This window comes from Neolamprologus brichardi, chromosome 10, assembly GCF_056152115.1.
Source record: "Neolamprologus brichardi isolate AB-2024 chromosome 10, ASM5615211v1, whole genome shotgun sequence".
NCBI classification, from domain to species: domain Eukaryota; kingdom Metazoa; phylum Chordata; class Actinopteri; order Cichliformes; family Cichlidae; genus Neolamprologus; species Neolamprologus brichardi.
Window position 1 is genome coordinate 20,259,035 of NC_142113.1, and position 26,965 is coordinate 20,285,999.

General features: G+C 40.3%; 3 protein-coding genes and 1 non-coding gene across 6 annotated transcripts; 1 reads left to right on the plus strand and 3 right to left on the minus strand.

Moving 5' to 3' along the window:
* Positions 1-150: 150 nt before the first annotated feature.
* On the minus strand, positions 151-3,227 carry LOC102777904 (TLC domain-containing protein 2-like). The gene is made up of 5 exons (XM_006784874.2): positions 3,049-3,227; positions 2,873-2,955; positions 2,653-2,735; positions 836-1,041; positions 151-349 (listed from the first exon to the last, which is right to left on the minus strand). The coding sequence occupies exons 1-5, from the start codon at positions 3,225-3,227 to the stop codon at positions 151-153; spliced, it is 750 nt and encodes a 249-aa protein (XP_006784937.2).
* A 1,005-nt stretch (positions 3,228-4,232) lies between these two features.
* Positions 4,233-18,167, plus strand: aifm5 (apoptosis inducing factor mitochondria associated 5). Of its 2 annotated transcripts, XM_006784875.3 has the most exons (19): positions 4,233-4,500; positions 4,591-4,681; positions 6,099-6,208; positions 6,435-6,544; positions 6,627-6,671; positions 7,501-7,582; positions 7,850-7,962; positions 8,051-8,137; positions 8,308-8,399; positions 8,887-9,017; positions 11,388-11,503; positions 11,598-11,669; positions 13,662-13,725; positions 13,944-14,020; positions 14,143-14,260; positions 14,709-14,807; positions 15,022-15,097; positions 15,197-15,301; positions 16,711-18,167. In XM_006784875.3, exons 1-19 carry the CDS (start codon positions 4,485-4,487, stop codon positions 16,742-16,744), a joined length of 1,638 nt encoding a protein of 545 aa, XP_006784938.1. In that variant the 5' UTR covers positions 4,233-4,484; the 3' UTR covers positions 16,745-18,167. The 2 variants fall into 2 exon arrangements, with proteins under 2 accessions (XP_006784938.1, XP_087703003.1); XM_087846877.1 differs by lacking the exon at positions 16,711-18,167 and having other exon boundaries at positions 15,197-15,503.
* A 545-nt stretch (positions 18,168-18,712) lies between these two features.
* Positions 18,713-22,009, minus strand: LOC118453801 (uncharacterized). 2 transcript variants are annotated; one of them, XM_035905372.2, is made up of 3 exons: positions 21,961-22,009; positions 21,679-21,845; positions 18,713-21,036 (listed from the first exon to the last, which is right to left on the minus strand). In XM_035905372.2, exons 2-3 carry the CDS (start codon positions 21,737-21,739, stop codon positions 20,555-20,557), a joined length of 543 nt encoding a protein of 180 aa, XP_035761265.2. In that variant the 5' UTR covers positions 21,740-21,845; positions 21,961-22,009; the 3' UTR covers positions 18,713-20,554. The 2 variants fall into 2 exon arrangements, with proteins under 2 accessions (XP_035761265.2, XP_087703004.1); XM_087846878.1 differs by having other exon boundaries at positions 21,679-22,001.
* Positions 22,010-22,459: 450 nt separating this feature from the next.
* On the minus strand, positions 22,460-22,531 carry trnaw-cca (transfer RNA tryptophan (anticodon CCA)). Its single transcript has one exon. It is a non-coding gene; the product is annotated as a tRNA-Trp (tRNA).
* Positions 22,532-26,965: the final 4,434 nt, after the last annotated feature.

Genomic DNA, 26,965 nt, shown 5'->3' on the forward strand with positions numbered 1-26,965 from the left:
TTTATTTTATTTTGTGTTACGCCTGTAAACAAAACATATTTGCTTAGTCCGTTGCATAGAAAATGAACTGCAAGTGCAGCGTTAACCACGTGATGAAGTAGAAAACGGATTCAAGTCGCTTGTGCAGGAGTAACACAGCTCTGCTTCCCCCTAGTGGTTCTCAGTGGTATTGCACATGTTTTTGAGGATATCCACTTTAAACATTTTATAAAACATCGCCACGTTCATGGTGGAGATGAGACTCAGGCCGGCGGCTCCCATCATCAGGACATAACGAGGAATGTGTTCACTGTGACGGGCCAGCCAGCGGCTCATCCAGCCCAGCGTGCAGGCACGAAACACCAGAAACCTGCAGATGAAACAGAAGAAACAAGCTGACAGATACCAGTCTACACTAAAGTCACCATGCAAGGCCCAGACAGTGAAAGCTTGGTATTCAGTATCTTGCTCAGTATCTGAGATATTGATGGGGGAGCAGCTGGGATAAAACTGGCACATCTGTGATTATTGGACAACAGTCTCAGGCAGATAAACACAAAACAGGCCTTTCAGGAAACAGATTAAAGAAGTAAAAGTAGAGCGCAGATGGTTTCCTGAAGGCCTCACAACTTTAAGCTCCCCCCCCCCCCCCCCCCCCCCCCCTTAATAAACGAAGCCATCATTAAAAAAAATTAATGAGGCTTTATGGCTATGTTTGCATAATATTAACATTTATTTGATGTAACATATTCAAAAATGCTTCAAAATGCTTTTAAAAAGGTGTTTTATGATCTTTTCCCACCTCGCATACAAAAGATCATTTCTTCCTGCTAAAAAGAATTCCTGAACCACCTACGTTCCCAGGTTGAGCCAGCTGGTGATGCTGTAGGCGAGAGAGAGCTGAGGGGCGGTGAGTTCAGTGCCTGGCTTGTTCCTCCGTCCTGAGAGGACGAGGAGCTGTCTGAGATGAAGGAAAACAGAGTTGATCTCTACCAGCAGAGACATCACTGCAAAACCTAGATAGAGGCGGGACGTCACAGCCAAACCGAAACATGAGATCACCTGAGAGAAACGTTAAAACAGCACATGCAAAGAGACAGCAATGCAACACTTTATTTACACGTTAATCATGCAAAAATCACAAGTTTTAATCATGGAAAATGTGAATTAGCTCATTTCAGACCCCCCAGAAATGAATGTCAGTAAGTGATATATAGAAACCTGGTGGACCACAATTAATAAAGGCTTTATAGCCTTTAATAATTATGAATTTTTATGAATGAATTTTTACACACTATCATTAGTATTTGGAGGATGAATTTCAGGTTGTCAAGCTCCACCAGTCCCCTGAGATCAGCTGATCTGTGCCAGCACACACCAGCTGATGGCTCTGCTGATTGATCTCATAATTATCAGTTTTATATCGGATGTTATTGATGCGCGCTGTGAGGCGACGCTGCTGCCCTCCCACTATTGAAAATAATACAGCAGGAAATAACAGAATGACAACAGAAGAGATTTTAAAATGTTACTAAATTGCTATAAATAAAGTTTGGTAAAAGAGTTATGCAACTTAACATTCTGCGAGATTTTTTTTTTTTTTTTTGCATGAATTTAATGAATTAAGTATCTGGATAAATTAAAAACAAGCCAAACTTGATGAAGGAAAATATACTGTTGGGTAACCTCAGGAATGTGGTGACCCACTCTGAGAAAACTGGACGCAAACATATAAAACTTGAACCTTGAACTTTGATCAGAAAAGCTTGTGCAGGATTAACTGTTCGCCACGTAAAAATAAATAACTCATTGTGTATTTGGATAAAATAGAACCTGCATAGAGATACTTAGCAGCACAGTCAGGAGCAAACGCACCATGACACACCATGTGCTGCCTGAAAGCAGGTCTGCTGTATGCGCTGACAGTAAAATCACAGCATAGAGCAGCACGACTGAGGTTTCACTCACTGACCTCGTTGTTATCACCCGGATATGGGATGAGTGCTATCACCAGACTGACTCAACTATGTGCTTGTGTTCTCAGATTACACACTCAGGAGATGAAACAGTACTCAGATCCCGTATTTTAAATGGATGACAGAAATTAAGCTTATGTAAAAGTTCAATAAGGAAGATCTGTAATCACTCATCTGCCTGCTTTCCTGGCTCTTCGGCTGCTAGTCTGTTCATTTCATTACTACCACTTTCCCACGCTGGCTTCCTGGCTCCTTTGAGGCGATCAGCCTCCTCTCTGCGTTGTTTAAATCTGTGATCTCTTTTCAGACTCTCATCTCTCATCTTCACTTCACTCAACTCAGTTTTCATCTTCACCCCCACCAGCATCTCGACTCCGCAGGGTCTTGTCCAAAATCCTATCAAATCCTATCCTGTGAATAGCTGTACCACTCTACCTCCATATTCAAAAATGTAAAAAACAAAACAAAAAACAGCTCATTATGATCTCTTATGAAGTCATAATTTTCACTTACATTTGTAAGGACAAGGGAGAAGTATCTTAAGTATCTTATTAACTGAGATAGATGGATCTATTATTCCCTGTTTTTGTGTAAAATAAACTGATGTGTTCCCGTTACAAAAAGTGTATGTTGGTTCATGTTTTCACACTGTGTTAGCAAAAACACACCCAAGCATTAGACCCACAAAGGTCATTACCAAAGAGTGGTGGAGGAGTAGATCCCAGGACTGTTTGAAGGGCTGGTTCAAGGCCATGTCTAGGAAGTCGTGGATAAAATACCCTGGAGGAGATGTAGAAATATGTGTGCAGGCTCATGTATTTAAACAATGCTAAAGTATTAAACTGCTATCAAGTTATTTTTTGAAATGCAATGTATACACATTTGCATGTGTGTGTGTGTGTTTGTGTGGGCATCACCTGTGGATACAGCTACAAGACTGTGGGAGTGCAGGGAGCAAAAGGAGATCAGGTCCTCCATCATCTGAGGGTGACGGTAAAAGCTGCAGGGCGAGAGAGCCCACAGGAAGAGTGAATATCGCACGAGTAGAAAACAAACGTCCACACTACCCTGGCTGCCGCGCGCCTCTACGAACCATAAAACAGCCCCCGCTCCTGTCAGGCAGCTGTGAGCTAACGACGTGCTGACATTCCTCCATTTCCAGGCTTTCCTCTGTGCCGGCTGCGGTGTTGGCAGGACTCTGATGACTGCATTGAGCAGTTTGAAAGAGCCGGCAGAGCCTCCAGTGAGCAGAAGTGTTGATTTCAAATCCATAACAATAGTTGAGCGGAGTTCACCTCACGCATGTCCAGTGCATACCTCAGTGGAAACACGCTTTATGAAAAGAGAGCATGAGACGCTTGTGTCACTCTGAGGTCACTGTTATATATCATATATTGTTTCTAGTCTCTGCCCTCTAACACACACCAAGTGATAAACTCATAGCTGATAGTAAAGGGCCGTGGACACATAATGGTACGATTGCCTCTCAAGGAAAACAACCCTGGCTTTCATAACTCACTTTCGCTTCATCTTTATGACATCTTTTCAGCAGTACTGTTAGGTCTGCTGAACAGTTCAGCAGCTCTACTAGCCCCACACACATATGTACACACACCTACACAGCTCAGCTCCACACTCCTCACCCTAAGTTAATGAACTATGGTTGGCCTTTCTGTTGTCTTTTGTTATTACTGCGCACACAAAAAAAAAAGGCCATCTGTAGACTTGAGTAGAGTGATTTAGTGGAAGTCTCACAGCAGCCTGAGACTTTGGCAGAAAGGTTATGGATGGTTTATCATTACGTGATCCTAACAACTATACACCCCTACGTGGTTTATAAATCTTGTAGGGTGATGATTTATTTTGTGCATCAATCTAATCCAACAGCACTGCCATGAATGCTACTTAAGTTTTCCAACAACTGTGATCCCAACAATGTTAAAAAAAGAAACGTTTTGTGAAAGCCGAGTTGATGACAAACTTGATGTTTGCACCGGATGTTCTTAATGAAATTCCTTGTGGCACATATGGGCTAAAATCTGATAGACGTGCAGCCTCATGTGTGAATGTGACCACAGTGCCTGACTTCAGTGTTTCTGCTTTAGAGTGAATTATAACCACCTGTGGTTGAGTAAGTGTTGCTTTGTCGCCCCTCCATTCAGCGTTCAGCCTCGTCAGCCTTTCTCTGTGCTGCCGTTGTAAAAAAACAAAAGAGCAGGGTCTCCTTTCTCTGCGACAATACGGCGGCTGAACATGAGCCGCCACAGTGCCCAAACTCTCCGCTCACTGCCTCACCGAAGACACTTTCCAGGGTGATTAGAGCCAAATCATCTACTTTTCACTGGACCAACTGGGATGCAGGTTGGGGATGGACTGGTTCCCTTGGAAATGGACTCCCATTGTTCAGCTGCTGAGAGGAAAGCAAAGTGACGCAGGACTCAAATTGTTTCCACCTGAGCGTCTGAATAACCTTTAATGTCCCTGGGGTTCGCCTGGGTGTCTGCGAGCTCTTACAGCTGAATCACAGAGATGTCGACCAAGCCGCGTGAGTAGCCTCAGCAGAGTGGTGTCTGAAAGTAAACTGATGATCATTCATTTGATGACTCATTTATTTATCTATAATGTGTTTGGGCAGCCCGCGGAGAGCTCACGGACTCTGATTCAGAGAACCCATCAGAGGAGCTGACAGAGGTGGTTTGTCTGGAGTCAGACCTGCAGGATGGACAGTAAGGAGGGGATGGGGAAGCTGCAAACATACACCTGTGTGTTTTAACCACATAAACACTTCCTGCTATAAATTTTAAACTGGTCCCAGTGTGACATCTAAAACACTTGAATGGTTTATAGCAGGGATGTCAAACAAAAGGGACAGGGACCAGAAACGGCCCGGCAAAGAGTCCAATCTATTTCGTTTTTGTTGTTGTTTTTTGTCCTCACAAAAATGGTTAATTTCTGTGAATAAACCCTTTTTTCTATTATTACTGGTCAGTCTGAGAAATTAGACTTTTTTTTTGTTATTTTCCAAATTTATTTCTTACAATTTAAGCTCAAAGAGTCTTGCTGAGAGATTTCTTTCTTTGCTAAAGCAACATTTCTTGGCCTCTCTTTTTCTTAAATTAAGACATCTCAGGGATTAACCTTCTTTTCTTTGACATAAAGGGGAATTTTCCTTGGGGCTGAGCTGTATGTACCTCACAGTGTAAAACGCATTTGACCACAAAAAACCCTTTATTTAGATTATTTAGACACTCTGTGGGGTCTAAATGACAGTGAGGGTCCCAGTAGATGAAAGCTCCGGAGTGAATATATGTCTGTGCCATCTGGTCAAAACTGTAGATCAGACAGTGAATACCAGCCTCATAAACGCAAGCCAGAGACACTGGGGCTATTGAACCTGTCTAAAACCCAACAATACTACGTCAGTTTTAGTGAAAATACTACCAGGAGGCCTTGTCATTGATTGTACCCTGTCAAAAACTCCCCAAGGTTGCAGTTTTATCAAAGAAAAATACAGCCTCTGCTGGAACAGGGGAGGGGTAAAAGTGATTACAGTTTATAAGGAGGATAACATGACCACCTTGTCTGTGTGTCCACGCCCTCTGGCTGAACTGAAGCTCTGGTTTTCAGACTTTTTCTGGTACACCAGACTTCAGAATCAGAAAAAGGTTGATGGACCACAGACTACAGTTTTCATCGGGCGCTTTTTTTTTTTTTTTTAAATAGAAAAGCCCAAAGTATTCAAAAAATATTTATGCCCAAAATGGTAACTTTATGTAATTTGATTACATGTAAATTTTTGTGCATAATTTTGTTGTATAAGTTCAATCTAAAACATTACATTTAATCCAATCTGGTCAACTAACTTACTTGATAGGTGTGCATTCAGTTTATACCCATTAATGATGAATTATTTTAATACATAAACCTTTGATTTTATACATTTCAGGTGCATTTTACTTTAAAAAAAATTTTTTTCAGTCCAGATAAAGCCATCCCTGCAGACGCTTCCACAGCTGGAGGAAAAGACCAAGTTGAAGTGTTAAACAAGCTTAGATGTACAAACAATGAAATTTATCTTATTCTAAAAAATTAAAAACCTCTGTGTGCGTGTGTGTGTGTGTGTGTGTGTGTCTGTTATCTCAGGATGATGGAAGTTGAAGTCGGACATCACGGTGTGCTGCTGACGCGCAGTGGGGGTAAATACAGCGCCATTGGGAACCAGTGTACACACTACGGCGCTCCACTTAGCAAAGGTATGAAGACAGGAAGTCTGAAGAGGAATTTCTGTGACATAGATGTATTTCAGTCTTGAGTCAAGTCTGGGTGCTTGTGTGGGCAGAAAAGTGTCATTTAAGGAAATTTACCTTGTCTGTGCACACTGTAAGCTATCAGACTGGTCTGAGCTTCATATGTGTTTCTTATGTTTTAATAATTTGTCTTCATCTTGTATTTTTCTTGTGCACATCTTTGTGTGTTCAGGTTTTATTTCGGGGAACAGAGTGCGCTGCCCGTGGCACGGCTCCTGTTTCAATGTCCACACAGGTGATCTCGAGGAATACCCCGGCATCGACTGTCTACCTTGCCACAAAGTATGAACCGGAGAGACAGACTGAGACAAAGCTTATGAGCACATCTGCTGTTGTTTACATGTTTTTATTTTCTCTTTTGAAGGTCCATATTCAAAACAGCAAAGTGTACGTGTCCATAAATAAAAAGGTAAGTATGTTACCTTTTCTGTTTTAGTGATATGAGGCCATTTTAATCTCCTGGTATCGATCTCTTCAGCGAGGAAAGAAGGCCATACGCAACTAATTCTGAAAACCTTTGTCACTGAACACACATACCTTACACAGCTCCCCGCTGGATTTATAAACACTAGTTAAAACCCAGCTACAGAAGGAAAGAGAGGCTGAAATTATTGCCAGGGAGTAACTGTGGGAGGGAGAACCTGGATGTTTATGGTGGAGGCGATAAACACCAGTTGATGACCTGACTCCAACATAGCAGACTCCTGGTACTTCTGCAACCCAAATCTGTGACCCACTGAAACAGTTAGCACATTACAAAACTTAACAAAAGAGGTCCTTTGCAGTTGAAAACACAGATTAATCAAGAATGGGGAGCATATTGCTTTAAAAACTAAAACAGTTATCATTTTGTTGTTTTTAAAAAGAGGCGATGCTACAAAGTGGGATTTCCCTGCTTTTCTTAAGTGTGACGTGTCAATAAATTCATACTAACCACATTTTCCCCTTAAAAATCATTAAAATATCAGGTTTTATCTTGTTAGTTCATCACTGACACAAACTCTTATGTTTTATTTTGATTCACATTTTTGGAAACTAGTTTGTAGCTGAAAGTTGCAGTGAACAAATGCACTGAAGGGCTGTTTCATGTGACTGGCTGATTTGATTTGAACCTAAGAAAGCAACCGTGAGTGTATTTTTAGGCAACTGAAATAATATCCCATGTATAATTTTCTGTTTGTAAATATCACTGTTGGTACCTACTGATGACCTGACCACGTGTTTGATCCATGATTCAGACTCTCAGGCAGGAGAAAAGGATAAAGCGTATGGGCACTGCAGTCCCAGGAGTTACTCACACTGTTCTGCTGCTGGGAGGAGGTGAGTGTGGACCAATATGTGTGTGTGGTTGTGTGGCTTCAATAGGGCACTTAACTGGCATCTTCCACCATGTCCTCTCAACAAATAAGTAAATGTAACAATTTTGCCTTGGGATTTGAGTAAATGTGTCAGGAAAATAAGCTGCTTCTCTGATCTTGCAAAAAAGTACGTATGCTGTACATGGATACGTGCAGGTATTAGATTGAGTTGCCTCTAATGTGCTTCCTTTGTGTGTGTGTGTGTGTGTGTTGTTTTGTGTAAGTGCAGGAGCCGCTTCACTCATTTGTGCTGAGACGCTGCGGCAGGAAAACTTTGGTGGCAGGATCATTATGGTGACCAGAGAAGACCTCCTACCTTACGACAAAACACGTCTGAGCAAGGTTCAGCACAGCGAATAACTCGACACAAACACATGAAAGTCTCTTTATGAATTTCCTTCACTTCACTGGAGTTTCGCTGATTTCACAGGTGATGAACGTGGAGAGCGACAGCATCCTGATGAGGAGGATGGAGTTTTTCCATCAGTATGACATAGAGGTGTGGCTCAGGAAAGAAGTGAGTACTTCCTGTATGACAACATCCTTCATGTGCTTGCATCTGTGTTTTATCTCATAGACATTGTGACCTTGAGGTAAATCTTCATCCGGACAGCAACACATGTGGGAATGACTTGCTATCTGTGTGATTGAGTCATGCTTTGAAACTGGTTGCTGATGTGTTTGCAGGCGCTTTCCATGGACACAGACAAGAAGACGGTCACATTTGATGATGGTTCAGTCCAGAGCTACGACCAACTCCTCATTTCAACTGGCTGCAGGTACAGACAACCTCACAAATATGTGTACAAACATATACTTGGCTCCAGCATAAACACCTTTTCTAGCCTCAGGCAGGCATCAATTATTCCCCAACTAAAATATTATTGTTAGTGTCCTCTCAGTTTTATCATATATTTTTAAGTCTGCACATTTGATGGAAATGTTTAAATAACAAATATATTATAATTCACTTTTACGATAAAACTAAGGAGACTTTATTAAGCTGAGTCTCAGAGTAACAACACCTTTTCTGAAAAAGCTGGGTTGCTGCATAAAAGGTACCTAAAACAGCATGCAGAGGTCTGCAAATCTCATAAACCTACAGTAGAAGATAGAAAACACATCAAAAGTTTAAAACGAGAAAATTTACCACTTTAAGATATAATTAGTCGTTTCAAAAAATCTGAGAAAGGATCATGGTTCCTGCTGTGGAGCATCCACTTTACTTGACGATAGAGTGAGTTGCTTCTGATCCCTGTCCTTTAGAGCAAAGGGTCTGGATGTTCCTGGCATGAACTTGGGGAATATCAAGATGTTGGAGACGCCAGAGGACGCCCGGCAAATCCACGCAGCCTGTACGGGCTCCGATGTTGTCCTCGTGGGAACCTCATTTGTTGGTACTGATTACTATGGTTTAGAGCTGGGCGATAGAACGATAACAATATGTATTGCGAAATAACTTTTTCTCGATAGAAAAGTTAAACTATTGCGACAGGCCTCATCTCTCTTGTCCTCTTAAAAAAAAAGAAGAACAGCCAATCCAAATTAACTAGCGCAGAGCCGAACCAATCACAGCCGCAGCGTCACGTCACGTGACTTGTTACGTACAGCACAAGTGCCAAGCCGCACGTGTGTATTTGTTTGGAAAGCAGCCAGCCAGTGTTGCCAACTTAGCGACTTTGTCGCTAAATTTAGCGAGTTTTCAGACCCCCTAGCGACTTTTTTTCTAAAAAAAAAGTCGCTAAAAAAAGACGTGAAAGCGCATATCGCTTTTACTCTCAACGAGCAGCGGGTGCTGTAACGCAGTCAGTTCTTCTTTTACTCTTATGCTGTTTTGTGGATCACAAGGTTTAAAACTAATTATAAACACACACACACAAAGTAACTCCACCAGAGTGCCTATTTCGGGTCACTTTTGCCGGTCGAAGCCCGGATAAAGGAGCAAGGTTGGAATTGTGACATTAAAAAAAACAATAATTGCTAAAAGAAATTTAATTTGTAGTTCTAAATAAATTCTAAATGCATTTAGGACGTTTTGTACTCACCTTATGTCTCTTCCACGATGTTATTTCTCTCTCCAACAACATAGGTTATAATTACATTAGCATGACCAATTATGCAAATTAGGCGATGACGTCATTTAGCGACTTTTAGGACAGCCAATAGCGATTTTCCTTACTGAGGAGTTGGCAACACTGCAGCCAGCCGCCGTGCCGCCCGGGTAATGGAGGAAATGAGTGTGCCAACTAGAGAAAAATCAACCGAGAGCGTGACCGAAGGTTACCGAAGAGAAAACAGATGATGGTTCCAATGCAGGTGTTCTGGGAATCCATCCTACCTGACAAACCATCCTACCCGAAATTACACGAAATTCAGTGGCGTCCTACCTTTGTGAATATAAGCTACAAACATACTCTGACGGGTAAAATTATGTGCCAAACCATCCTACCTTTGTAAATGTGATGTACAAGCATACTTTAACAGCTAAAATTAAGTGGCGAACCCTCCTTCCTTTGTGAATATGAGCTAGAAGCATAATTTTACAGCTAGAATTCAGTGGCAAATCATCTTACCTTTGTTAATAAGAGCTAGAAACAGTCTGACGGGTATAAATACGTGTCAAACCATGCTACCTTTATGAATGTGAGCTACAAGCATACTTTAATGGGTAAAATGAAGTGGCAAACCATCCTGGCTTTATGAATGTGAGCTACAAGCATACTCTAAAAGGCAAAGTTAAGTGGCAAACCATCATACCTACTTACATTTGGGCTGGAATTACTCTGTGACAGCAGAAATGTGCATAAACTACTTACGGTAGGACGTTTTGTCAGAACACCGGAGAGATTGTCGAACGGAAGAGCCATAGAAGTTCCGTAGTGTGACGGTATTTCGGCTATTTCAAGTCTGACATAAAACAGAGTAGCGCGCACTGTAAATTGTGCCGAAAGCAAGTCTGGAAATCGCTAATTCGTCATTCGGATTTTGTCAGACTAAAGTAACTGTTAAAACTGTTTGAAAAACTAAGCTATACAACAAGGAGAGATTGAGAATTTCCTTTTAGTTCTCAGTTTATTTGATATTGACAAAAGTTAGTCAATTTTGTCTGTTCTTCTGTAAAACAAACTAAGATTTATTTTTAGAATTAATATTTTGTTTCTAAGTGGAATTGACAATTTAGTAGTCTGTTTTGTTTGTTCTATTTTGAAACTTAAACGCTTTAGCGGCTGCCTTTTGTGTAGTTTGCAATATTTGCCTTTATTTATCTGAAAAAGTCTCATGTTCCTTAAGTACATCTACCCTGTTGAACTTATTGTGGGAAATAAATATTTAAAGCAAAACAAGCAGCTGATTATTTCACATTTTACTTATATATATCTTACAAATATAGTTATTTTGCTTATATCGTGATATATATCGTTATCGCCTGAAATGAAAAAAACATATCGTGATATGAAAAAATCTTATATCGCCCAGCTCTACTAAGGTTACTATGTGCACATTTGTATTGCCTGGATTTGTGTGGAAAACAAAGCTAGTGGAATTATATGCTTTATGTGAAAACTTCCTTTTTTCCTTTCTTCCCCATTTTTATATAGACCCAAAAGCCTACAAAAGAGAGGAAAATAAAAGCATCAACACCTTTTAGCTTTATTTTTCTCTTTTTTTCTTTGTCTTTTTGTTCGCATCATATGTCAAATATTAAGTAAAATGTATTATTCACACTGATATTCGCTCCAGCACCTACAATTACATGTTGCTTTCAGGCATGGAGGTGGCATCTTACTTGACAGACAAAGCCTCCAGTATCACAGTGATAGGCAGCAGTGAAATGCCGTACCAAAATACATTGGGTCCTGAAATTGGCAAACTCACCATGACGGTAAGAAAGATAAAGAGATGGAGATGTACGTGTTATACCCTGACAGTAGTTCATCTCCAGCTTACCTATTTGTTGTTCACTCTTGTTTCTGTAGATGCTGATTGAGAGAAATGTGAAATTCTACATGAATGATAACGTGACAGAGATCCGAGGTGTGAATGGCAAGGTAAAGTGAGGAGATAAACTTCATTCCAGTGTCACGATATGCACTGGCAGAACATGTGGAGGGAGGAAGAGGACCCAAATGCAGACACTTGGAGCAAAACTATAATATAACAAAAGGCGAGCCGTTTATTTGTGGCTGGGAAAAGGTACAAAACAAAAGGCAGATGCAGACTGAGGCGAAACTAGAACTAAACTGGGAAAAACTAAATGCTAAACACAACAGACAAAGAACAAAACCTTGAACATGACAAAAACCTGGAAACATGGAGGCGTGACGAGAACTCAACAGACGACCTGACAAGAGCTGTGTCCCATTTCAGGGTCTGCACGCTTGAAGTACGCATTTTAAGTGCGGTTACGTCACCGCCACGCGACGACGGCTGTCCCAATTCGAAGTGTACTTCAAATGCATACTCCAAATGCGCCGTCGATTTCCCCAAATATCAAGCGTGGTCCGGTGCACGCTTCATGGTCCCATATATCCCACAATTCATAGCGCGGCGGTGGGTGTGGATAATTTTGCCGCAAGAAGGGAGCGGCCGAAGAGTGAACTGTCAAAAGTAAGTACTGAATATGACGTCACTTATTCATGTGCGAATGTTTAATAATGAAGAACATTAAAACATTGCTGTTGGCCACATGTCGGCAAAGTTGTGTGACATTAGTGATGTTTGTACTTTCAGCGTTAACTTGGTTTTAAAGCCTCTACTTCTAAATATATATATAGTCGACCTTAATCTTACAGAGAATCTGATGATTTTATGGATAATTAAAGTCAGTCATATATCCACAAACAAAACAAGCTGAAAGTCAGTGAGATATATATATATATATATATATATATATGTGTGTATATATATGTATATATGTGCGTATATATATGTATATATATGTGTGTATATATATGTATATATATGTGTGTATATATATGTATATATATATGTGTATATATATATATATGTATATGTGTATATATATATATATGTATATGTATATATATATGTGTATATATGTATATATATATGTGTATATATGTATATATATATATATATATATATATATCTCATAATAATCTGACAATACTATAATATTGGCCATATGATATTTACATTACCATAGTGAGATGACTTTAGTCTCATGAACAACATTAACTAATTATTATTTACTAGCTAATCTTAAATAACTGTTCAGTACAGAAATAAAGCCCTTGAATCATGTTTTACAGTCCTGTGGTCTCAGCCTCAGCTACCCAACTAATCACAGTGATGTCATGACAAAAATGAATGACCAACAAAACATTTTTCTCCTTCATTTATGTCACACAAAGCTGTATGAAACGTGTCTCGCGGTTAGTATCATGGTTGCTAGGCAACCTGAACAGCGCGACGAAGCATATACCGTCCCATTTCACAAGCCTCTCACTTCTGCACTTCTCGTACTTATAGTAAGCACCGTACGTAGTACGCGTAGTGCGCGTACTTCAAGCGTGCAGACCCTGAAATGGGACACAGCCAAGGAATCAATGAAAACACACAAAATGCACACAGGAGGTGATCAGGGGAAGTGGAAACACATGGGTGACAGCTGATTAGAATAAACATATTGATGCCACAGGGGAAGTGAAACTAAACACAACGAACACGGGACACCAAACCTCTTCAAAATAAAACGGGAAACATAATGAGACGCAGACATGAAACGCATGAAGAGCGACGGAGACTTAAACACAGGCGTGAAGACACAAGGGAAATCTAATAAACAATGAACTATAACAGGGCATCATAGGCAAAATAGAAATGAACTTAGATAAGCTAATGAACTTAAACATAAACCATAAACATCAAAATATATTAAGACTCAAAACGCTGGGTCAAATGGCCCAGGATTGTGAAACCTAGTTTTAGATAAGAATATCAGCAGTTTTATCTTCAGTAATGAAAAACAATACTAACACTGAGTTCTTCCTGTCACGTTCTGTTTTTTTTCCCTCAAGGTGAAGGAGGTTGTGCTGAAAAGTGGAAAAGTTATCCCAGCTGAAGTTTTGATTGTAGGTATTGGTAAGTGGAAACATATCAGAGTCTTTTATGAGTCTTTTATTAAGTAACACAGAATTCTTGAAAGCTTTTATAGTCAGTATATGTATATATTCACTTATATTACTGTTGCCAGCATATTGTAAATATGTCTGATGTTAATGTTAAATGACTTGTTACAATTGTATACAAATAACTGAGTGAAATGACCTGATTAACTGCTCCTATTTTTCCTCCATTAGGCACAATGCCGAACTCAGAGTACCTAAAGGACAGTAAAATACAGATGACCTCAAAAAACTTTGTAAAGGTCGACAAGGTAGGCTAATGGTCAGTGGTTCACCCGATTATCTACAGCACATAAGCCTGACTTGTACTTTTCCCCCAAACTTGTGCTTTGGAACACTGATCATCAGTTCTGTGTGTGTATCCCTCCTGCAGTACATGCACACCAATGTCCCCGATGTCTTCTGTGGTGGTGATCTGGCCATGTTCCCACTGGCCATGGCTAAAAACAGGATGGTTAACATTGGACACTGGCAGATGGCACAAGCACAGGGTAAAGCAGGAAACATATAGACTTAACTGGAAAGTTTCACAAAGAGACTTTGATGCACAAAATCAATGTTTGACATTTACCATGGGAAGCACAAAAGCTGTTAAAACGTCATCTATCGGAAGCGGGACTAAATTCACGAGAATTCTGGGTGAATTTATATTACTTAAAGCTCCAAAACTGACATCAACATTGTCAACCTTGCCTTTGCTCTCTCCTTCAGGCTGGAGTGTTTACTAAGCATTCTGATGAATACAAACAATAACAAATTAAATATCAATTTGCATATATACATTTTCATTTGTATAATTTTTGCTATTGCTTAAAAATGTATTGTGCTATTGATTCATGGTCTCAAAAACTCATGTATAAAATATGATACACTGGGTGTTACAGGGTAAAATCCCATATATGTCATTTACATGTTAAACTTTTTTGTGTGTGTGTTAAGGGAGAATAGTAGCTCTGAACATGCTAAACAAAACAGCTGAATTGAACTCAGTCCCTTTCTACTGGACTGTCCTTGTGGGTAAGACCATCCGATACACAGGTGGGTATACTCACACACGTAAATATTTATTGGAACACAAAAAATCAGGTGTCTTATTATCATTATTCATGTGAAGTTATTACATCTTTCTTTTCAGTCTTTGCCATCCAAACTGTTTATTTTACTGCTTGAAAACACTGTATATAAACCCTCTGTGATAGATTTCATATGTTTCTGCATGCCATTGTTAAATGTTTGCTTTGGTTGTGTGCAGGCTATGGGGAGGGATACACTGAGCTCGTGATAAAAGGAAAGTTTGAGGACAGGAAGTTCCTCGCATTGTACATTAAGTAAGTTGTTGTTGAAACTGTATTCAACTGTGATAGAAAAAATGTAACCATTAAATAAATACCCAGATGTGTATGTTTGGAATGTTTTTTTCCCTGTAGGGATGAGGAGGTCATAGCAGCAGCTGGCCTGAACTTTGATCCAGCAGTGTCGGCAGTAGCTGAGAGACTCGCAACAGGAAAAGTCATCACAAAAAACGAGGCCCAGTATGTAAAATCGTTCTGTTTGTTTTACACTTTGTTTCTATATTCCCATCTTCTGATTATTTTAGTCAAACTGAATCTGAACAATATGACTCCAGAGAGACATGTGGGGACATTTATTTTTGTGAAAAATGAGCCATGTTTCTTCCCTAGAGGTTGGTGGAGTCCAAAAAAAGATCTAACAGAGTTTCATTGTTTAAGTTAGACACCACAGGTGGTCAGGAACATGACTTCAAAGCTGTTTTGACACATGATGTCCAGACATTGTTCGGATAATCAAGCCATTACCTTGTTTCAAGCTGTCCTTTATTACACGTAGCATTCAAAAGAGATTCAGACAAATTCTAACTACACAAATATTCCTTTTGTCTCTAGTGATGGCTGGGATCTGGGTAGAACATGCATGCTTCTCACATGGGCTCAATCAAACCTTTCATAGGCTTTGTAAAAATCTCAGATCACTAAACAGTTTTTCATGGCATCATTAGAGAAGTCCCTGCATAGGTCTGCATAGGTCAGTGTCTTTTTTGCGCATGATATCATCTTGTTTTGAAACCAAACATGATGAATGAGGTGCATATCTGACTAAGAAATATGGAACAATTTCAAAATATCCTGTTTAACGCTCAGAAAAAATGTTTCCTGAGACCCTGCTACTTCTAGCAGCAGTCACATCAATAAACAGATGATCTGGCAGCCATACATGCCCATGCCCTAATGCTGTCACCATGTTTCAAGTTAATCTTGGTTTCATCTGTCCAAACATTATATTAGAACTGCATTTTCTCTTTACATGTTTTCTGGTAAAGTCTAATCTGACCTGCTTGTTGTAAACGCGCTGTGTTTCCATTCTTGAAGGCATCTCTTGATTGTTGACCATAACAATGATACCTCCTGAAGAGTATTCTTAACTTTTAAATGCTGAATGTTGTGAAGTTGCTTTACATAGCCTCCATCATCCTGCACTTACAGTTTTAAGAATGAGCTAGAATGGTCATTTAGCCACTCCTAATTTTTTTCCTCTCAGGTTTGGTTTGGTTTTTCAATCTAATGATGACTCACTCGCTCACTTGCTTTGGTATCTCTCTGGACCTCTTATTGGGAGTTCTGCTTAATTTCTGAATGAATAGCAAGAGAACAGACCTTCAAGGTCATATAAGCACCTGACAGTCATCTGTCCAATTAACTTTGAGCCTCTGAAAAAAGGGAGCTATGTATAAAAAAATGTTTTAAAAATGGATGTATCTGTTGCAATACTTTTGTTAAACATCTTGAATTAAAGCTGAAAGTCAGCACATCACATGGCGATTGATTTAAAATTCACTGTGCTGGTGAATGGAGGCAGAATTACACAAGATAAGTGGAAATCCACATAAAAGCATTTTTTCAAATATTTTTCCTCTCTCTGACAGATCAGACGACCTGAGCTGGCTGCAGCTGTCCTGATATTCAGCTCCTTACACTCGTCTGTCCAATGTTCGTTCCTCCGTATGTCGCTTCTTCAGCACGGCTCACAAAAAGGACCAGGGGGAGTTTGGAAATGTGGATTGAAACTTTTCAGTCGGAAGAGACAAACTTCACTTGTGGAGGGAAGGAGCACCAAACACAGTGAAAGCTGCAGTAACAGCTCAGCATCTAATACGGGCTGTGTGGAAGTGCATACCATGCATTCAGTGTTCCTGTGAGGGGGAGACCAAATGTCAACAACAGATACCTCAAAAAGATGCAGCTTATAGGTCTTCTTTTTTAAATCGAATTTTTTTTGTCATTAATTTAACAGATTTTCTTTTTATTTCATGGATTTATGTCTCCAGGAGTGTTTCAGTAACAGTCCAGAGACATCGCTGTTTAAGATGCCTCAGTATGTTATCTGCTGTTAGTATTTAAAGCTGACTTTTACTTGGATGGGGCAGCTGGAAAAACATAAGTGACCTTAATGCCCACTACATCCGCGTTCGTGGTCCGGTCAGTGAGTTGGGGGGTGGGGGGTGGGGGATTAGGAAAACAGAGGCAGCAGTGTTCAGCTCTTTGAAACAGAGATGCTGAAACAGGCAATGGTAACAAAACACACCAACAGCAAACAATAGGCCTGCAGCAAACAACGAACAAAAGCACTGCACAACAGAAATGCTGCGTTTCTCTCTCTCCCCCCACCTCAATCGCTCTGCTGCTATCTTTAATTCACACCTCAGCTTTTACTGTTCGCTCTCAGCAGGATGCCTCAGTTCACCCAGGACCTTTCAGGGCCAGATCCAGTTAGTAGTACCAGTACCAGTAGTGATATTTTAGGTGGTAGTAGGTGGTAATGCCTTTTTTTCTCTCTGTACTAATGTTGCATGTCAAAGATTTAGTTTTTTTTTCTTTGCAAAGGGCAGGCTAAACAGTGTTTTTTTATTAGCATTTGAATTGAAACTTGTTGCCTGCCATTTTAACAAAATTGAAGCTCTTATCTTATGTAAGAGAAATAAAAATTGGCTAATTGTGCAACCCTAAATATAATGAAAATCAAGCTCTGGTGATGCAGGGGAAAAATGGCTAATTTTACGGATAATTATGGATAGAGCAGGTGTATTTCATTGCACAGGAGATGACTGACTCCTGTGATATTCAAGTTACCTCATTTCTGTGTGTACAATGCATTTACAGTATAATGCTGTAAATTCACAGGAACCCAGTCACTCTGGTACAGCAAGTAATCTATGATATCCTCGGTATAAGAACATTATTAGATTTGTTTTCTTGAGGTGACAAGAAGAAGACACATTGATGAGCATCATCAGCCCTCTTGTTAGTAACAGCGTTGTTATCATTTCAAAGTGATTCTTGATGCCAAGAGTAAGAATAAAAGTGAAGTACTTGTCATTTAAACATTTTTGTCCTGTTTTTAACTTTGAATTAAAAAAAAACTCAGGCATAACAGTTTGGTCTCTGTTGTATTTAGTGACTCATGAGAACATATGATTCACTCAGAGAGGGACTGCTCTGACATCTATTGTCCAGCAGTGGTAGTGTTCCTACACAGAGTGGACAGAAACAGGAAGTAATCTGTCCCACTTCATAAATGTACACCTATAATTACACTTAATTCTTTATGTGATTTGAAGGACATTTAAGATGTTGTACGTTACTGTATTTGCTCATCAAACATCTTAGAGACAGTAAAAAATCTATAGCACAAAGAGCCTTAAGCTGCATCCACACATGAAGTGATTTTGAGTTGTGTGGTGACCAGAAACCTTTGAAAGCCAATGAAACTTGGCAGCGATTGCAGGTTTTAAGAAAAAAACCCCACTAGTGACACAAAGTGGGCATGTCCTGAGATAACTTTCTATGCAAGCAACGGTGATAGCACAGGATACCTATGATACACATATGACAGGGTAGTAAAGAACATTAGATCAAGGGTGTCAAACATAAGGCTCAGACCAGCAAAGACTCTAATTTGGCCCACTAGACAACTATAGAAATATAGAAATGTATGTTTTTTACAATGAGGCTACAGTTAAAAAAATAATAAATACATAAACAATCAAATAAATTAAGGACATTTTCTGTGAATTAACAGAAATGTTCAGTTTCATCAATATAGCACAGTCTGGGCAATGAGCTAGTTCAACTTTTTACATGTTTATTTCTCATAAAGCCCAAACAGTAGTGTTGACAGATTTTGTTCTTATCATTTAGAAAAACTAAGATGTAATGTTGCAACTGCACTACTTTTTTCATATAATAAGATGTATCAGGGATTAAATGTCGTGGCTAAACGTCTTCACATTGACACAAAGGGGAGTGTCTGGCCCACTTATGGCCAAATTGGTTTGTATGTGATGCAACATGCAAAATCAGTTTGACATCCTTTCATTAGAGGGTTGACATATGACAGGGTAGTAAATACATTATAGGGTTACCTAGGCAACCACAGCCTGGAACGTCTACCAGTAGCCAAATATCTGTGTCAAAGTGATGCTTTACAGACAAACTGCTTCCTGTGTGGACGGGGACACATCATACTACAATTGGTTTATGCATATGTATGGATGTATGTTTGCATGTTCCCTATTTCCTCATGGGGGAGTGGAGCAATCTTGATGAAACTTTGCATAAACATTGCTTAGGGAACTGCGAGTGCCAGCATCTATTATGCATATACAAACATTTTCCGAAAATCACATATACTGTTAAGAAAAAATGAAATGAACACTTTATATTTAGACTACAGCATCAAGTCAAACTTCTAGAATATTGATCTGTTCAATTAAGTAATTGAAGGGGTTGTTAATATGTTTTAGCTGCTTTGACGAAATTAACAGCAGGTGGACTAGAGGGACAACAACGAGACAAGCCCCAAAACAGGAATGATTTTACAGGTGGAGGCCACTAACATTTTTTTCCCTTCTCATCTTTTCTGATTTTTTTTTCAGTAGTTTGGCATTTGGCTAAGGTCAGTATCACTACTGGTATCATGAGGCAATACCTGGACATTTCACAGTTCAACGAGCACTTAATAGAATGTCGGATTAGAAAGGTGTGTCACAAAATCACAGCATCATACTATAATCATAATAGCTTATATATGTATGTATATTTGTATGATCTTTATCTCCTGCATGTAGCGTGGTGATTTGCTTGTCTGCATAATTGTGGCTATAAAGTTCAAATGTGATAAACAGACACCCACTGCCATTTATCAGTAAGGGGTTTAGTGTTACACAGTTAACAGTTTAGAGGAGCAACAAAGAAGAAGAGAGAAATAATGAGTTTATGACTTTGCACATTAAATTGTTGCTCCATCGTGTCACCAACAAGCTTTTTACTGTGTTTACTGTATTGTGCTTAGTCTGACAGCAGAGCAGCGCTTTGTTACAGTCACATTGCCACCCCCTCTCTGCTGGACATCTTTCTTTGTGGTTCTCATGCTGTAATGGATCAGCTCCCCTTCACTTCACTGACAGATGTGAGTTGGGTTCATGTTATGTGATCTCGACCGGGTTTTTGCCCTGAAAGATCAACTTAACTTCTTAAGTTGTGCTCAGCAGGAGGCGTTCTTGTCGTGAAAGCTGTGGCATTGTGATCCTAAGCATTTCTGTTGGGGCGTTTTAAAGGGTGTTCAGCTGCTCAGTTTCTCTTTGGTCCAGTGTCTTAACAGCACCCTAGGATCTTTACTTTGTGTCTCACACTGCATAAATCTATTTTAAACTGTGAACAAATAAATCCAGAGGCCACTAACAGCATAAGGCTCTCTTTTGCTTCTTTAATTCAGTGTCTGCTCAGCTGCAGTAATGACGCAGCCTCCTGCTGGTCACATTTAGCTGGAACCTTTTTCTCTTTAGGAAAAGTCTGTCTTAAGGCGTCCTGGGTTTCTTTTAACAGAGCCTCTCTGTGTGCAATGTACCGCTGCCGCCTGTTGGCCCTATACTGCTCCAGTCTCTTTGCCTCAGCCTGGGGATCCTGCAGCACTCCCTCCCACCTCAGGCTGAGAGTCTGAGCTGGGAGAGAGTGCTGCGGGACATTGAGCACTGTCACGTATCCCTGAGCAGTATCTCCGCTTCCATCGCTTTTATGGTTCTCTGTCAGCGTGGCTGGAGAGTCCTTGCGGTGTTTTTTCCTCTGTCGTTTTCGTTTCTTCTTAGTGGAGGCTCTGAGCTTGGGAACCTGGTCTTGGGACTGACCCGGACTCTGAGGAGGCACAAGGGCCAGCGGCAAGATGTCAGGAGGCAAAGATACAGCCAGAAGTTTCTCTGTAGGGAAGCATTATAAACATGTAGGCCTCCTATTACTAATGACTTCCTATGGAGATTAAGGACTTTTGGGTTGGGTTACAGTAGAGAGCTATAATAGGTTAATGAGGAGGCATGGGGTCGATTCTCTAACGACCTATTCAAGTGATTTGAGGGATGAAACATGAGGGTCAGATGTTTTTCCATGCCTTTTCTTTTTTTTCTCTCTGCAGCATGACCAATAATAAATCAATGCTGTGCTGTGAGAGAGTTTCAAGAGCTTTTTATTAGGTCACAGTTTATCATTTCAGAATGGTTTCTGTACTAGCTGGTAGCATGGACTCCATCAGAAACATACATTTCATGGTCTGCTTCTAATATCCTTTCAATAACAAAAAATGTGGCACTGTAATTTAATTTCCTCTCCTCTAACGTTCCCTCGAGGCACAAATCTAATTTTCAGTGCTTTTCAGCACGAGGACTTCATTTTTCTAGATTTTGAGGTTGTCTTTGATTCAGAGATAGGCAGGTAGATCCATCACATATTCTTTTCATAAACTTTCAGTGTAGTGATTTCACATTTCACTAGCCAAGGGAAAACACATAATATTATATATGAATCAGAACTTGAGTTCCACTGATAAAAAAAAGAGAATAAAATACCTGCATTTTCTAGGGCAGGGTTGGAAACAATGCCTTTGTTTCTTTTCTTCTTTGTCTGCATACTGGTGTCTCAGTGCCGATGAGTAGGTCTGCTCACGCCAAACCAACTGATGAACAGGATAAAATTCTTCTTAGATTATTCTTCTTACTCACTGCAGGCAAGAAACCTCGGTGGAAACAAGTAGCCTGTCAGCAGCTGCCCTTCAATCTTATTTATTTAAAATAAATACGTTTTCTACAAACGGGGGGAGATGGGCTAAGTACTGCGAGCTGCAGAGCTACCTTTTGTGCCTCACAATCACGCTACACCGCCAAGTTGCCAAGTGACGCCTCTCCATGGCAACAGGACACACCTTCCCAGAGAAGAATGTCTCCGGGTCTCGTCGACACGTCAAACGAAGTAAGCCGAATTCGAGCTGCACGGTTCGTCTTTGCTCTGTGATCCTGACCGTGCTGCCAGCTGCCAGTGAATCAATCACTTTGACAATGAAGACATTTTAGAAACAGAAGGATGAACCTCATAGACTTTATTTGTTTAGCTGTTTTTATCTGACGCATTAAGTTTGCTGTTGATTTGGGAACCACGAGAAAGTTGATGGGAATCACGGGAAATCATGAGAAAGTTGAAATTGAAAATAAGTCTTATTTTTGCCTTCTGGGGAATACAGTGACTTGCATAAAGCGCGAATAGGAAACCAGTGACAGACAGATATTCTGTATTTAAAATCGGTACGTTACACACATCATAAATAATGTGATCGTTACCGAGGGTTAAAGTAGTTGACCCCGACGTGATTTGAACACGCAACCTTCTGATCTGGAGTCAGACGCGCTACCGTTGCGCCACGAGGTCTGTACTGTACAGCAAACAGGTTAAAAACAAAACACTGGAAGAGCTACGAGCACCTCTATTACATAAGATTTTCTATTTTTTCCATTTTTTTACAGGGGAATTTTCTTTGTCTTTTGTTGAAAAGGTTATAAACTTTTATTTCTGTCTGGCTGACAGAATACAAATCAGTCTAGTTTAAATAGAAATGCTCAGACATGCATGCTGTTGTCCTGTGAAATGACTCTTCATAGCACGCACAAACTTCAGATGAAACCTGTTGGTCTAAACTATTTGAACTATCTGTGTTACAGCTTTGAGCTGAAGACAAAATAATATAATTAGACTGTCCTGTAATTATAAAAAAAGAAAGTCTTTGTTAATTCACAGTCTTTGGAGTCTTTGCCAGGCCGAATTTGGCCCCCCAGGCACTGGACTAAGTCTTTTGGGCAGTGGGGGCAATATAAACAAGCTGTGAATAGAAGACTGACATTACATTTTATCATTGCAGGTAACCCCTAACGGTGTCTGTGTTCTTTAGTGCTGTTATTTTAGAAAACAATGATGTATGAACATTTTAACCTCTGGGCAGTGACATAATCTTTAAAAAATTGTCTCTATTTTCAAAATCAAAAGAAAAAAATCTTTGTCATTCTGATTATTTAAGTTTTTAAAAAGCTGGAAGGTAAAAAAAAAAAAAAGTGTTTTAATCATGTTAAAGGGACTGAATGCCATCTGTAAAACTTTGGTCCTTTACACTCCTGCATGGGGATTTCAAAGCACTTCCACTGCATGCTGTGTGGTATTTTCTAGGGAGTTTCCATCCTTTTCCTGTTCCACAGAGTCGAGATCACCACTGGTTCCTTGTACTGCACACACATCTGCCTTTTCCCGTAATTATTAAGTTTTACATGCACTTTAACCTTCCTATTAATTTCCAAGTAACTAATTTTGGCCCCCGGGCGCTATGCTTGGTCTGCTCTTAAATGCTAAACGCAGCAGTGCTAAAAATAGACTCAGTGCTGGATTTCAAGCAGGTCTGTCCTGGTTCTGCATTTCCCCCACATATCTGTGATCTTCCAACAAGAACTACAGGAGCAAAAGGGACAAACCATCTGCTGAGTCACAGAGGACACGTAGCATTTATGCGTGCAGCAGTGACAAAGTTCAGAGTGAGACGCGATAGAAAGGTTTTTAAAGCCCTCTTTTTCCAAACGACACTGTTGGAACTGTCAAAAATAAAAACACTTTTAAAAAAAACAAGATTGCATAAATGAGCAAGCAAAACTGATAAATCACAGCCAAAACAACAAAAGAGATCAAGTTTCCACAGCTAAACACATGAAACACTTGAACCACCTTTGACCCAGAATATTACATTCTCCACTTCTAGGTCATGTGACTGTGTTACATTTTATGCGTGTTGACCCATGCCTCTGTCACGTCTTGCTCTGGTGTGCTTACACTCTGGCGGCGGTGGAGGAAGATGTGACTCGCGTGCTTCTCCATCTGGTGCAGACATAATTACACAAACAGATTTTTACATGCAGTAAGTGCACTGGCATCTGCTTGTGAGGCCACTGTCAACAATAGCTCAAGCGCTTTTACAAACATGCCAAGTTAGATTTTTTTTGAAGGTGCATCAAATAAATCACAATCCTGTAACAGTAGGTGTTTTACAGATGAGAGTTCATTACTGGTATTCCCCCAGACACTCTAGACATGTATAGCAGTTTTCAGAGAGCACTTAGATCATTTTACATGCTGAACAGGGTTCAGGGTTGTGTTAAATATATAAGACACAGCTTATTCTCTGGACTGGATTTCTACCTAAAATAATTATTTATGGCATACTCAACACTGGGAGTGGCACAGTAGATTGGCTTTTCTTTGTTTCCAATGCTGATCCTAAATAATGTTGCTTTTTAGTACGGCTATAAAAATACTGAATGATAATAATTTCCACCCACACAAATCCCCAAAAGGGAGATTGTGTCTGAATCAGGTTACAGGTAATGAAGGTTACAGACTTCCAGCTAGCAATGATTTGCAGCTTTACAGTTGTTAGCATTTCCCCAAAAAATCCATATCTGAGTGGTAGGTCACTATGGTCTTGTAGGAACTCATGAAGAATTTGGGAATTTACAGGGGTCAAAATCATCTTAATACACCTTACTCATATTCTGTGGGAAACGCTGTTCTAAAAATATTCAAGAAAAAGGAAGAAGACATTGGAAGGTGGCCTTGTGAGGATTTGCTGCGTGTCCTCGGTGTGTCAGGTGACAGTGAGGAAGCAGCTTTTCAAACTGCAGCAACCTTAAAGCTGCAGAGTGACAAGCCCAGGTTCACGGGAGAGAGACAGAAAGAAGCAAGGACTGAGAAGCAGTCACTGCTGCGTGAGCGTCTGTGTGCGTCAGCACTGAGAGGGTAACTAATTCATCTCGACCTGCTGATGTCTCTGGAGGCCTCTTGCAGACTCGTATTAATAGAACAACAGCACAACTTTTGTGCAAATAGTTGTCTGTCAAAAATGGAATCCTGCTTAATCAGCACTAACACCGAATTGTTCATATATCGACGGGTCATGATTCCTGTTCTTCCAGAGAGTTAAACTGAGGCAGAAGTGTAGCATAGCTTTTAAATCTTTTTTTTCCAATATGAGAATAGTTCCTACTTTAAAACTGAGCACAACAAGGTTTGTGGATTTATTGGGGTAATCAGGCTTCTGGAAAGAGACGCTGCTTTTAAATGTATTTTTGTTGCATTGAGCAGAACAAGGCATGTGCTCTCCGGTTCCACTATATTCAAGAGAAGACACAAAAACTGGGAATCTCAAACCAACAAAATCTGGGATCAACAGTCCTGCCTGTCAGGGGGGTAGAAAGGTTTTTAGGTAAACTGTAGCTTTAAAACTTTAAACGTATGGTAAGTGCTTATCAATGCTTTTTATAAAAATGTGGTAGCATTTTATAACACAGCCCATTAGGAATGAAATGGAATTTCACTGTATTTTGTTCTGAAATTACAGAGCAATGATATTTAACAGTATATTTTACATTACAATAAAAGGGTAGCAATTCAAGTTTTTACAGGAAAGAAAAACATAGTTAAACTATAGGTAATTTTAAGTCGTGCATAAGTTCTAGGTAATTTGGTGGAAAACCCAAACAATGTTTCTCCATCTGTAAATTTTGCATTATGACGCATTACCCGCTGCCAAGTATTCATAGGTAATTAGTAATTATATTGTTATTTCTAAAAGGGAATTACACCGTTAGTCACAGACCAGAAAAAAACTGCCTGAAGTTTCAATAACTGTCGTATATTTGAGTGCAAAAAGAAATGTGATGATTTTGAGCATCAAATGTGAGGACTTCATCATTTACTGTCCTAATTGGGTCTTTTTGTTTGTAATTAAACACATTAAACAATTAATTCATCATTGCACTATTTCCAATAACCTATTAGCTGCACTCTCATATGAAATCCGCCCACTCAACAAACAACAGTAGTAAATGCATAAGTAATGATAATCTAATGGAAAGTGTGTCGTGTAATACAGCATGTGTGACAGCATCTATATAGTACTTATGTGCGTGTTTTCTACTTTAGGCAGGAAAATAAAACCTGACGTTTTAGCGTGAGTTACTATAAACAGCTCAATCTGCTGTCTCACGGCATGCACTTGTCTTGCGTGTACACGTCAGATCCGTGCAGGTTTTGACGTCCGTTTCTCGTGCAGGCCCACGTCATCACGCTGCCAGCTGATCGGAGTGGGAAGCCGGGTGTGTGTCTCGCCTGGGTGTGTGTGAGAGTGAAAGAGAGAGAGAGGCAGAGAGACACAGAAAGAGAGAGAAGGTGGGGTGGGGGGGGCAGGAGTTGTGTAAAAGGGGCTGAAGTCCTGCGCTGTCTTCTCCGCTGCTGCTGCTGCTGTGTGCTCCACACACTTAAACGCTGTCAAACGTTTCCGTAGCGCGGACGCAAATTTTTTCCACAGACAGCGACACACCCAGGCGGACTCCGCCGAGCAGTGGGCGAGGCAGCCTGAACTCCGCCGGACCGTTCAAGATGTGCCGGAGCGGGCAGGAGCGACCCGGCTGCTGTTGGTGGTCAAGGTGGGGCGTATTACTCAGTGTGTGTGTGTGTGTGTGTGTTTCTGCTGGCTGAATGCTTGCTCCTGTCAGCCTGGTTTAGCCTTTGGCGGCTTGATGACCCAGTTTACGTGGAAATGGCAAATGGGGATGCGTCCTTCTCATACTTTATTCAAGTGTAATTCACCCCTGCGGCGGGTTTTCCGCGAATCGGCGTCGTCAGATTGAGGAGGGCATGGATTTGATGTTTTAGGAGTTCTGGTTGTGAAGGCCTGTGTGTGTGTGTGTGCGTGTGTGTGTATGTGTGTGTGTGTGTGTGTGTGTGTGTGTGTGTGTGTGTGTGTGTGTGTGTGTGTGTGAGAGAGAG

Bases quoted from the DNA above. Each gene is read 5' to 3' on its own strand.
- LOC102777904 (XM_006784874.2), bottom strand. From the start codon at position 3,227: ATGGATTTGAAATCAACACTTCTGCTCACTGGAGGCTCTGCCGGCTCT. The intron at 1,042-2,652 runs GTAATGACCTTT...CGTTTCTCTCAG, and splicing joins TACTCCTCCACCACTCTTTG to GTGATCTCATGTTTCGGTTT. The intron at 350-835 runs GTAGGTGGTTCA...TTTCATCTGCAG, and splicing joins AGCTGGCTCAACCTGGGAAC to GTTTCTGGTGTTTCGTGCCT.
- aifm5 (XM_087846877.1), top strand. The intron at 8,400-8,886 runs GTACAGACAACC...CCTGTCCTTTAG, and splicing joins CTCATTTCAACTGGCTGCAG to AGCAAAGGGTCTGGATGTTC. The intron at 11,670-13,661 runs GTAAAGTGAGGA...TTTTCCCTCAAG, and splicing joins TCCGAGGTGTGAATGGCAAG to GTGAAGGAGGTTGTGCTGAA.
- LOC118453801 (XM_035905372.2), bottom strand. From the start codon at position 21,739: ATGCAGACAAAGAAGAAAAGAAACAAAGGCATTGTTTCCAACCCTGCC. The intron at 21,037-21,678 runs GTATTTTATTCT...GCTTCCCTACAG, and splicing joins CCCTGCCCTAGAAAATGCAG to AGAAACTTCTGGCTGTATCT.